Source organism: Haliotis asinina, chromosome 5 (genome assembly GCF_037392515.1).
Source record: "Haliotis asinina isolate JCU_RB_2024 chromosome 5, JCU_Hal_asi_v2, whole genome shotgun sequence".
Taxonomy (NCBI): Eukaryota; Metazoa; Mollusca; class Gastropoda; order Lepetellida; family Haliotidae; genus Haliotis; species Haliotis asinina.
In genome coordinates, this window is record NC_090284.1 from 40,086,308 (window position 1) to 40,099,543 (window position 13,236).

At 41.4% G+C, this 13,236-nt stretch overlaps 2 protein-coding genes across 2 annotated transcripts in view; one reads left to right on the forward strand and one right to left on the reverse strand.

The window, feature by feature from the left end:
• Window positions 1–13,236, reverse strand: part of LOC137284436 (GPI inositol-deacylase-like) — a 388,474-nt gene that overhangs the window by 169,646 nt on the left and 205,592 nt on the right. The gene's annotated exons all lie outside the window — the stretch shown is intronic.
• Window positions 1–13,236, forward strand: part of LOC137284482 (F-box/LRR-repeat protein 16-like) — a 62,654-nt gene that overhangs the window by 43,081 nt on the left and 6,337 nt on the right. Inside the window, exon 2 of the mRNA XM_067816306.1 lies at window positions 10,952–11,100. Coding sequence (XP_067672407.1) covers window positions 10,952–11,100 — 149 coding nt within the window. The remainder of the gene's footprint in view (window positions 1–10,951; window positions 11,101–13,236) is intronic.

Consider the following 13,236-nt stretch of genomic DNA (forward strand, 5'->3'; position numbering starts at 1 on the left):
GAAAACTGAACTGTGCGACGTATACCATTGAACACGTGATTTGACCGGTGCTGTGATCGATATTGGCATTGATTGAATCAGAGAGAACAACGCTACGACGGCGGTTTAAGACGTCATCGATAATTGCATCCTGCTGATTCATCAAAAGTTCAGCACAAACACAAGTGTGTCGGTTGCCTAAGAGACTCATTATATACTGTTTAAAGTTAGCGATATACTCAGTGCAAGAAAATACGCGGCCCTTGGTCAGCTCAAGTGCTGCAGACTGTGGGTAGAGACACGACCGAAACCATGGGTACCAAAACTAAATTTTAGTAAACGTGACAATGCTGCTTAGATATTTCGATTTATTGCGCACCGCTTGCATGGATTACTACTGGGAATACTGTGTTTTTGTTTATGTGAATTTATAATTTGAATATACTAAAAGACTGATCCGGTGGAAAAACGATATTGGGTTCAAATTTTGAAAACGGGGTTTCGTGAGAGTTTAGCAATAAAAATGCTGACAGAGGCAATTTGAATGGTAAGCTGTAATGAAAATTCAAAAGAACTATTCTTGTGACAAATATGCATTCTTGGTGTAACGATATACGTACCAGAGCCACACCATGTTCAACTTAACCGCTCAACACTATGGCAAACATCGTACGTCTTCCTAGCTCGTCTCGTTCGTCAAACGCTTAATTTGCGTTAAGGTTTTAACCATGTGTACTGCATGTGACAACGAGACCCTGTTGTCTGATATTTGGTGTGTGTTCCAGCTTCCCTGGCTGCTCCTGTGTTCATTAGTATTGCTCCCATGTTGAATAGCTGCCCTTGGCTTTTTACTGTAATGAGTTTGGGACAATGCGGAGTGAAGTGTTCCGTATAGCACAACCATTACTGAAAGTCAGCTGGCACTTAGTTGTCATGGTTATATAGTTCTTTCGTTCGTTCCTTCGTTCCTTCGTTCGATCGGTCGGTCGTTTGATTGGCGTTTAATGTGGCTTAGTTCAGCCGTATATTACTTTGATATTTATGTAACCGGAACAAACATCTATAGCTGTTTTCACAAAGTCTTAGATGTGTTTTGAAAAATCAAAATACGCAACTCCATCCCCCTGGCTCAAATATACACCAAGTACAAAAACCCTGTATCGTTTTAGAGCATTGTTATTCGAGTGTTTTTTATGACCCCGTTCTGCCTACAATATGATTAATGTACCTGATTGGCGGTGTCTCTAGCACACACTAGAAATGTCCATCACTGAACACTCTCATCCGTGTGAAGAACAAGTCATTATTGTGGTATATGAACATCGAGATATTGATCATCTTGCTTACTAAAACCCACCCAAACCTCCTTAGACCTGTTAAATAATCTTCCAGACGTCTACATACAAAAATATAACTTATACGTTCTTCGCATTCGACTTATAAGTTCTTCTGGCACTCTCCTTGACGGCTTGCCATCGGCCACTTGTAAAAGTCTGACTAGACAAAGATTAATATAATTGGAAGCCGGTTCTTGTTAAAGGTATTCGGGGGATTTTGGCAATCTTGAAAACAGCTTCAGCAGACCCGGTTCAAAGAGGCCTTTGTTGCATTTTGTATAATTGGTAAATCACGCCCCCGGTCCAAACAGACGCCTTCTAATTTCAGTGAATTGCGTTCCCTCTGACGTTTTATTTTCTATGGGTTTTTCTTTTATGTATGATGGGGGCCATGTTGTGCATCCCTAACACGGTTACCGAGGGGACTGTATAGCCCAACTTTAATCAATCATCCCAGGCTTTGTGGCTTACAAGCGGCCGAGACTGTTCTCCATTGCGCAGAAATCAGCCGTAACTGTCATTGATCTGCCGTCTAAGGCCATCATGGAAGCAGGTTTAGTCTCTCTGGACGATGACCACAGGTCGGCTTCCTGCCAAAACAAACACACAGCGTTGACGGATCGCCTCTTGGAACCCCTGACCCTGCAAGAGCCTCCCAAGACTGTCGGCACTTGGGTCTCCTTGTTTATACTTGACGGCGGACAATTCATTTGAGATCCCGTTCCGGAGATGCAAGTAATGCAATAGCGTAAATCTACTTTCCAGGAACTTGCCTGTGAGGACATTGCCAAGGAGGACGACCATACGCCAATACCAGACTGGTGTGCGGCATCTCAGCACTTCTGAGTCGTTGCTCGATGTAATGGGCGTCAATGTTACGTACATCTGGAGTACATAAGTCATGGCTGGTTTCCCCGCTAGTTTACGTCTTTTTCTTTGATACCAGTGATTCCTTGTCCTTGGAAATTCACGGATTCGGAATTATTAGATTTTTAAAGATGGTAGCAGATTAATATTCTTCAGTCATACCGATATTTCCTGTCTGGTTTCGGAGCGGGACTTTGTATCCCGTGATTCAACACGGTTGGATTGATGACATCTTCAGAAGAAGCTCATTTGCTGCCAGCCACTGGTTTATCTTGTGTCGTTGGTTACATTTCCGATAGTTTCCCCATCCATTGTACTCTTGTACAAGACTTTATATAACAACTATTATCACCCAGATTATTTGTATTCCATCTTCGATGATGCAGTGTATTATAGCCCCATTCTGTGATGTTACATATCCTAAACTTAAGGAGTCCCAGACTCCTTCGAGGTTCGCATCACTTATTCGCCCTGATTATTTGTCAGCACAGTACATGGTACACATCCCTTGTGTTTGGTTTTACTCACAGTGTGAGTCAGTGTGGTTTTAATCAATATTCCAGCAATATCAGGACGGGAAACCAGAAATGGACATCACACATTGTACCCATGAGAGGAATCGAACCCGGATCTTAACCGCTAGGCTACCCCTCCGACATTTTTTCTCAAACAATCCATAGTAAAAACAATTTGATCACTGGAGCCTCAACCCAAATTCACTGAATTGTGATGTTTTATTGTATATACTCAATCGAAACGCCAAAGGGTGTTGATACTCAACCATTAAACAACACAGCGTATTTCATGTTTTTCCAAAAACATGGATACGTCCGAGATGTGATGAGGAACATGTTCCATATTCCGTGAAGACTTAACACCCAAGGGTTAAACTCCCCTATCAATATTTCTCACAAAGCTTACAGCGAAATTATACAATCAATTGTTTAATATACATCCGGTGCAACGTAGACGGAAAATTATAGTATAGCGTGCATCGAGTAGAAAATTACCCTCATCCTTCTGTGTTATGTATTCTATGTTATTAACCGACTTTTTCATCCCGACCCTCGTCACGTAAAGAATGGTAAACAAAGGCCACGGCATGAATCAATCAATGGGTACAGAAATGCTCGGACCACAAACCACCAATAGCAGCGACGGTAAAACACACTAATTTTTACAGGTGTAACGGATACTCACCTGGCTATACTGAAGTATAAAATAACAGTTATAATACTTTTACGATGTGTGTTTGGATACCGGCAAAGGTTAAATGAAACGTATAACGTTAACGTCGTGACCTTTGTAGTCAAGGTCAATGATGGTTGGACGTGCGTCGCCATATTAGCGTCACAGTTTTAATGGTTGCGAAACATGCTTTCGTGTAGTTACAGAAATATGTGATACGTGTTGTTTTACATAGTTCCTCCCAGCAACGTATGAACTATTTGGATTAAAGTGGAGATCACACCACAGATAAAGCCTTAAATGTTTCAGTTGAAACCGGAATCAATTCAAGAGGATCAAATCCAGTTTTTCAATACACCCACTATGGACGTCACGTTGAAGATGGTATTCACGGCCAACTTTAAGCATATGTTTGTGAAGGATATAATCCAATTTCGTATTTGTCTAGTCCAACATGTCTAAATATTTTTTCCAGTTTGGATAGAGTGCCATGGTGCCATTTTTTTTCAAATATTAATATTAACGTTATACATATGATCAAAGAACATAAATTTTATTCTAGGCAAAACAGAGGAAGGAAAATTTCTCTTTGATGTTTCATAATTGATTTATGTCTCGTATCGACATTTGTAAACCAGATCTCGTGGGGTTTACATTCTTCTTCCGTTCACCGACCTCACTGTTTGGGGTAATCTATAAGCCAAGTGATTATGAAACGCTAAATGATGTTATAGCCACTTAAGTATACTTGAACGTCGACAGTGGGGACACAGGCCCTCGAGCATAGGGAGTTATTGAAATAGATTTGTAGGTTTAATTTTTCATAGCGAGACTATAGAAGACATTTGAAGAACTTCCCTTACATCAATCACGTGGTATGGTTCAAGAAAAGGGTCGCTTGACCATCTCCCAAAGTAGTATAGTCAGAAATTACATTTAAACCGGGCTTTGGCTCGCAGAGGATGTCTGAAACCAAAGAGGGGTTGTTTCTTATGTAACGTTTGAACTAGTGTATTTTTTCTGAAGAGCAGGCAACTCCAAACTCACTCTCCCTACGATAAGGCGTGTGTCGCGTGTTTCAAAACGCAATCAACCTGTTCGTGTTCGGTATATTTAGTTCTTTTACCGTCATTAACCTAATTGTGTACCCTCAGAAAAACCACCAGTCCGTCTTTGAAGTGTTTGTGATCTGTATGGAATTACTGACTACATCCATATTTTATGATCGTGCATGAGCTTTGGAACGGGATTGGGTGTTTAAATGTAATGGGTTTTCGAAAGCATTGTCCGCAGCTTATGATACAAATGTTATTTTAATGGCTTTGGTCACTGAAATGAACATAACAAAATGGCTCGATTTACTTTAAATTTCGAATTTCACCTCGACCATGTTCACGGGCACATCATGAAAGACTCTTGCATGATTGCACGAAATACACAACAATTGTAAATGGAATACGTGTTTTGTCAGTCCATACACAATCCCATAGCATTTTTCCAAAATGGAATATCACCTACTTTTTGTGTATATTCGAGGAATATCCCCTGCCTTTGTTAAAGTATATATTATAGAACGTCACTGTGAAGGCTTGAGTGCCCCACGCAAGTAACAAACATGCATACACTGTCTCGTGTATGAGGCGGAAGTGAATGACAAACCTTCCACGTGATAGATCGCAGAAGGTTTTTACGCAGCATGTGATGCAATGGTAATTGTAATGAATTTAATGAATGTGAATTCGTGGCCAAGAGCAACAGGGTGTCTCTATGAATAGGTTCGAATCCAAGAATTTAACCGACGATATCACTCGCTCTGTTAGCATACGGCCATTGGTGGTACACACCAACCTTCTAATTTACTTTCCAGTATTCCCACCCACACAAGGAAGCCTAGTCAGTCTCACAGTCCCTGATTCGCATTATTTTCCCTCGAGTCTAGCCCTCTCTGCAAAACTGAATGTCACAAATTTCTTAAATGAGGAAGCGCAAGATTTCTGAATCTGCCGTGGTTCTCTGTTGGGCTCCTTTTCAATTCAAAGAATCGTTTGTTTCTATCAAAACCATACATTCAGAGACTTAGCATTAGTATACACGCATGCTCCGACGTAATATATCTGACATCAAAGATTGTGAGAGGTATTTTACACCTTTAAGCACTTAATCCTTCTTAGTTACACGATAGTTGCGTCTGATCCGTGTCTGTTTACTTAACATATTTATATTTCATTTGTCTATCTCGTTCAGACTGTCGAAGCGAGGGGCGTCATTAGTGGGAGCAAATACAAAATTTAGAAATAATTGAGCAAGACCAGCCGTCGTACATACTTATAATCGAAAACTTGTGAAAACGAATCTCTGAGCATAATTCGACTTCAAAACCGAAGTTTAATTTTGCCTTTTATCTGAAATTAAAGTGAAGGGTCTTTCGAAATTGATTTAGCTCTCAAAAGTAATTCGATTATATTCCTCGACGTAATGCTGTAATTACTGAGAGTATTATCTACACGAAGTGCGCTAAAAGTAATCGAATACTGATTAGAGCGAAGCGGTTCCGTTCGCCAACGTTCCACCATCTTCAGTACCGGCAGGTGGTACTGTCAAGTGTAGGCACTGAAGCCAGTCACAACGATTAGGCCCTGATCTCTGATGTTGTGTCGTTATGGCGTTATTTCGAGTGCAGACCTGAAGGCAAAGCAATACATGGTGGGGAATCGCTGGTAGAAGCATTGTGGTTTCTGCTGCTAAATCTGACATCGGTCATCTGCATGGGGAATAGCATAATCAGCTTTTGTAGTCTTGTAGATTTTAATTAGTGTTGTGTACACGAATGGTTCTCAGAGAAATGGTTATCGGTGCCATTAGTGTAAGTGTTACATGTGGCCGTGCGTGGGCTGACAACACCCACCACTTAGATATTTCTGATTTGTGTATAAGTGTAGTGTGATGGTAGGAGTTGTGAAGCTCCAGCTGGCGTGGTTGTGGTGGGTGTGGGAGCTGGTACGGAAGTAGATGTGAGAGTCAGCAATGATAGTTCAAGTAGGTAACGTCCGTAGGAAGTAACTCTACAATAGCACCAGCAGCAGTAGCAGCAGCAGTAGTAGTAGTAGCAGCAGCAGTAGTAGTAGCAGTAGCACATGTTGTAGTAGTAGCAGTTTGGTTGGGTTGTTGTTTAACGCCGCTCTCAGCAATGTAACAGCAAATGGCCGCGGTATATAAATAATCGAGTCTGGACCACACAATCCAGTGATCAACAACACGAGCATCGACCTACGCAATTGTCATATGATAAGATGCGTCATCCAACTCAGCTAGCCTGGCCACCCGACCCACTTAGCTGCCTTTTACGACAAGCATAGGTTGCTGAAGACCAGTTCTAACCCGGACCTTCACGGGTCAGTAGTAGTAGTAGTAGTAGTAGTAGTAGTAGTAGCCAGAGCAGTAGCAGTTGTAGTAGATACATCAGTGGTAGTTCCATTATTAGTTTTAAATTAGGAGCATGAGTGATGGTAGGAAAATGAATGAATGAATGAATGAATTTCTTTATTTCCTCCAGAATTTACATCCGAAGATTTACAGCATCTCTGATGTTACTCAGAGCAAACACATAATGTTAATATATAGAATATGAATGCTAGAATAGAAATATGAATGCTAACGTCATAAGCTGTGTAAATAACTATTCAATAACATATGTACACAGACTGCCGGTTGTTGCTGCACAGAAAAGAGAGGACTGTCCAACACATTCTTGAGATGAAATACATATTTACAAAATAATAGTGACACATTTTCCCAAGTGGTCAGGCTAACAATTCCAGGTAATGTTTGAGCCGCTCCCCAGAATAATGCAAGCATTTCATTTTCATCCAAAAGTTCAATTTCAACATAACTGTCAACATCCAGTTGGTCAATGAGGGTGGAGAAGAATTCATTTCGTTCAGCTACATAGTACTCACAGTGCAAAAGTACATGTCTGTCATAATCAAAAGTTTTAAATTAGGAGCATGAGTGATGGTAGGAAAATATTTGTGGTGGTCATATTATAAGCTGCAGCTTTAAGAAGGAGGAGTAGCTGCAGCTAGTAGCTGTAGTAGCCGATCGTCAGCAGTTCTAAAGAAGAAACCACAGACTAGTTACAAACAATTTATATACTGGATAATATCAGAAGTGTGTGATGTATGGAAGCAGCGCTTGTTGGCGTTTCTGTCGTACCCGTAGTCGTGACACGTAGCGGTAGTTACAGACTCCAGTGCGAGACTTTGAATCGTATAAATGTTAAATTATCAATGGAATATTAAAATCGTTGGTAACCATGCCAACAGCTTGTACTGTTTCCCTAGACAGCCTCAACCAGTTAGGTTTATTAACGGTATATCTAAAAAAGAAAGTTCATAAAATCCCCTCTCCATTGCTCATGGGTATTATAAACATTTCATTGGATTGAGCAGAATTGTGCGTCATCTGTGTTTTTTTGTATTGATTTTAAAGATGAAGTTCGGACCGGTTGCGTCAGGATGGAACAATATTTATGGCACTAATTATCCGATGTATGCCCTTTGGTGTTTCATTGCTGTTTGACAACAAAATAAGCAGCTTCAAACAACCCTCATCGGTTTTTCGTGTCCTGTTTTTGTAGCATTAATCATATTCTTGCCCAAAGTTATCAATGAAAAATGTATTTTTTGCAAGTCGTTAAATCTAGCTCTTTGCACAATGTCATTCCGCTCGGTTGGAAATTCCCAAAATAATTCCTTATTCCGCTAGACATTCCACAACCCCTTACCCCACCTGGGGCTATCTCTGGGCGTACAAAACCATTCCCACAGCAAGGAAGATGAGCTGTTTCGTAAACTTCCCCTCGTGCTAATCTTAATAGAGACCTGTGCGTATTTACAGAACAGCAGGCGAATCTGACCGTATCACCAGTGTCAATGACTCCCGATAGTGCTCAGCACATAGTAGCCCCTTGACCGTAGTTAGATACAAGTTCCTGATACAAGGGTAATCCCTTGTCCAAGCACGCTACGGGACGTCCATTCATCTGACTGACATATTTCGCTATACCGAGCCGCCTCCCTTAGGTGTGGAGGTAAACTTTAATAATAGGTTTAAACCCCAAGATACGTTTCTGGGTTTGCTGGCGCCAAACTATTGTTGAAGTGGTCCGCGTCTAAGACCAGCATTATTTAAAGAGACGCGTCGTTAATAGCTGAAACAATGTATACAGTGCCATGAGACATTAGCCTCGGTCGCGGTCAGTCTCTCACGAGGAGGCACCGTGGAGATGCGGGTTAGCACTGGTCTGCTTGCTGGAAGAGGCGACTAACGGGACCGGGTGGTCAGGCTCGCTGACTCGGTAGAAACATTTCTTCGTATCCCATTTGTGCAGATCGAAGCTCGTGCCGTTGATGACTGGATTGTCTGGTCCAGATTCGATTGTTTACAGACCGCCACCATGTATGGGGAATACTGCTGAGAGCGGCGTTAAACAACCAACCAATCATTCCATTATTTTGTGAATATCATATTTGCCCACATGTCCTGTTATGCCGAGTATAAATAAATGAACTATGAAACCTCCACCCAGAACTAAACTCAGATTCTTAACTGACCTTCTAAGCCTCTTGCCTGTCCACTAGTATCTTCAGGATGGAGCTCTTCAGTGTCCAGTTGGTCGAGGGTGATTCTTAACACCCTTGTCGAGTACCACTTTTAAAGGTGACACGAATCTGGCGGATAAGCGGGGGCTTATTTCGCTTCTTTCCCATCTGTGGGGTTCACTAAGAAGACAAATGATTCACACCGGCCTTGACCTGTGTACGTGCTGAATTAACGGTAGTGAAGGGGACGCCTGAATGATTCCGCGAGTGAGTTTGGTTTTAGCAATATTCCAGCAATATCACGACGGGGGACACTAGAAATGGGCTTCACACAGTGTACCCACGTGGGGAATCGAACCCGGGTCTTCGGAGTTACGAGTGAACGGACCGGTTAACCACTTGGCCACACGTACCCCACCGCTCTTCAGAAATTCCTACCCTAGGATATTGTTGCTAAAATAATGATTTATGTGTTTAGGTGTATGATATATTAGAATGAGTAATATTTTACAGAGCTGTGTCATTACTAGCAACATCACATAACAACTATGTAAGAAAAATCAAACCCAGACAGTCAGCGTTACAAGGAAACGTCATAACCACTAGGCAATGCTTTCATTACAACGCTGAATAAAGTGAACCCCGATTAAACACGGTGATGGGCACTTTGCTGGAGTCTAAGTTCAGATAACTTTTATTCCTATTCATTGTCAACAGCTTAAACGAAACATTTACGAATTAAAAATTTGATGGATTCGAACTAAATTGCCCCGTTGATATTTGAATCCGGACGAAAAAGGTTTCATAAATGCATTGTCCTTGCCATAATCTTTACGGCAATTTTATTATCAAGAATCAGAAATAACCCGGAACACGCCAGGACCATTAGGCGAGAACATAACGCATAGCCGGGGGACAATTCCGCGTTTGTCACATCTTACGAAATCCGGAACAAAACCGATTATTTTGGTCTGAAATTTCCCTGGTTACTCAAAGGAAGGTGGATTCCTCTGCATCAGTGTTTCTTTGAGACATTGTAAGATGAAGTGAACAGCACAGCTCGGGGGAATATCCGTGTTAAGTCGCCATATAGTTCGCCCATTGTGACTTGGGTGCGTGTAGGCGGGATGAACAATGCTGTCACGCGAACGTCTAAACTCGACATCTTAACCTTCACCTTCGTCAAGTAATAACGTCAAATTTGCGTCTTTAACTACTCAGGGGTGTCGTTAGTCTGTCATAGAGACCCTGAAGCAAATATATCCAAGAAAACCCACGGAAGTCTAGAAAATGTTGCAAGTCTAGATTTCCACAGCTAGTCTAAGGCCTCTTTTTCATTACAGTGGAATCAGTCAAATCCGGACTCTGCTCAATGCGGTTTTCTGCTCAATCCGCACTAATCTCTGAGTCGGCAAAGCTGTTCTTAATTTGTCATTAAAGCTTGCTTTTTATTGCGGACTCTCTCAGTTACGCCTTACGGACTAAAATAAGAGTCCCATCAATCAATTTGATATGAGAATGAAGCTCTGTAATCCGGACTTAGCTGACTGAAATAACAGTTAACTGAATAAGCGTCTTTATTACTACTATTTGGGTCCTAATTGCGGCCATCTGAGACCACAAGACTACTACTCGTAGTTACCGTATTGGACGTAAAACAGAATTATGATCTAATAAACATTTTACTTACCCCTAACCTGTGTTATTTGCTTTATATCATGGCAATTACTGTCAACAAGACTGTAAGTTTACTCAAAATGTTTAAAAAAGAATGTTTCTATCAGCTGCAGTAAAGATTGTGTGTCCCTCCGATATTTATAACTTTCACACGCATTATTCACAGCAATCACACGTTTACGTATGCTCGAAAAGAAGTGTATTTGACAGAAAAAAAGGAAAAATACAGCTTATTCCGGACTTCTTTACAATCCGGTCAAATGATAGTAAAGTTCAGACACACTGCTATCTTGATTTTTTCAGATGTAATCACGTGACAGACATTGGAATCGGATATGTGTCAACGATGACGTCATTGCAGAAGTTGTACCTCCGATGGTGTACGCAAGTGAGAGACTTTGGACTACAGCATCTGTACTCCATGCGAAATCTCAGGGTGCTGTCACTAGCAGGTGCGTGGTAATGTTTATGTTCAGTAGAAACATCCATCTGGTGATAATTACACTGACAAACAAAAGAAAGTATACATTTGAGCAGTGGCTGCCAAAAGGTTACCGAAACCAGTCGCCGAAACGCAGCTAAGTTCAGGTCTAAAAGCGCATTGATGATACCCATACCAAATGTATCACAACAGAAGAACCGTTTCTGGTTTCATTTTAACAACAACTAAACATGTATGTATACTTTCTGTTTTTATGCTGTTAAGTTCACCAGACGGTTCTGACTGGCTGAGATTTCATTAAAGATTCTGGTCCGTCCGTATACATGCACACACTGAGTTTATTCCGCTTTGTGTAAAAGAAAGGAGGGGCAGTTTAATGTTAAACCAGTGAATGAGTGAGTGGGTGAGTGAATGGGATTTAACGGTGCTTTGATCGGTTGTCCGGTTATGTTATAAGGCTTGAGCTTTATGAGAGACAAAAGCTCAAAGTGATTCAAATCTCAGATGTTTTCGACTTCTGTACAAACCATGGTCACTGATGACGTACTGACAAGCCAAGAAACATACTCGGAGCAAACTCATAATTACAGGTTTCCGATGCGGAAAAGGGATGTAACTCTGTTTGATGAGCATTTTAGAAGTATGTAAGATTCTTCATGGGTAACAACTTTTTTATTGTACTTGATGTGTCGTTTCAGTATGGATTCATATACCTTTGTCAAACAAAATCATATACATTAGAAGAAGTCGATATCCATAAAGAATGACATAGAGATGTTGGGTTTTGCAAATACATGCTCTCTGAATCTGCGTTCTGTCCAATCAAAAGTCATTTCAGTAGAGATGGTGAACTGGCTGGAATCTGTCATTCGTCCAAGTACAAAGCAGGTCTTGAAACTGACACTGACTTTTCGTCGGATCCAGTCATCCGAGAAACATGGATGTAGTGTTTTTGCAACCCACAGACATAAAAACATGTCATGTATGCAAGTAATTGCATAATGTGTCAGAGACAGGACTCGGGTGCATGAGTCATAAATCAGTTTATTTTGTTTATGGCACTTAGCCTGATATAGGTGTTAAGTTCAAATTGCATGTGGTCAATGATTGAAGCTGTGTATTACATATTGTGGCAGGCAGACATATAGGTGTCAATAAACCAGACATTGAGCTTCCTCATTGTGTGCACAACCAAGATTAGACTAATGCTCTCGACCTCATACTCCGAGCATGCATACTGGTTCAAGCTTCTCAAACCTATTCACTGCGCATGCGTTATGGGCGCAGCGCAGCACAGCACAGGTAATTATATGAACGCATTGTAGATTCGGACCCAGGATTCCGTCGTACAAAGTGATCTTAACCTTAAGATGCTCGAAACTCACATACCTTAATACGCAACAGCCGTGCCTGGCACCCAGGCTATCGTTACAAAATTAACTGCACAGAACGATCAAATCTTTCAAGAAAAGTTCCAACTACTCAATCAAAGCAATAATACACTTCAGCCAGACCCAATACACATGGCATTACAAGATCACCACAAATCTGTGGAGTCATCTTATCGTAATGAAAACTGCCACATTTGGCTTCTCCAGAATATGTCATTACCGCATCATTACGAGTCCCTTGCATTCGCTGCGTTGGCCCAGAACCAGTTAAACATGCGCCAGAACCGATCAAAACCATTCAGCACCTGCGAAGCGTCCCGTTGCGTCACGTACGCCGATTATCGTCAATTATCCCTGCCTGCGATCGTTGTATTCGTCCGGTGATCAACTGCAACTATCGTTTTCAGAAGCATTTGTTGCCATACAGACCAATAACGCCCATGTTTTCATGAACGATTAAGCAATTTGTGTAGAAATATAGAATCATTACGCCACGCCTGGCACTGTAGGTCTCCAGTAATGACGCCCCGGTTCCAGACCGCTGCCGTGTAATGAATTAGGGCACAGCGGACTCAGTATACACCATTCATCACTCCACAGCAACAGCGGGGGGTCCATGGGACACGTGTAATGTTTTATATGACGTATTACGGTGTTTTATATTCCATTATGGCTCCGGTGAATAATAGCAAAAACTTCATTATTGACGGTGCATGTGATAGAGGGCATTTTCTTTCTTTCAACAAAGACAAATT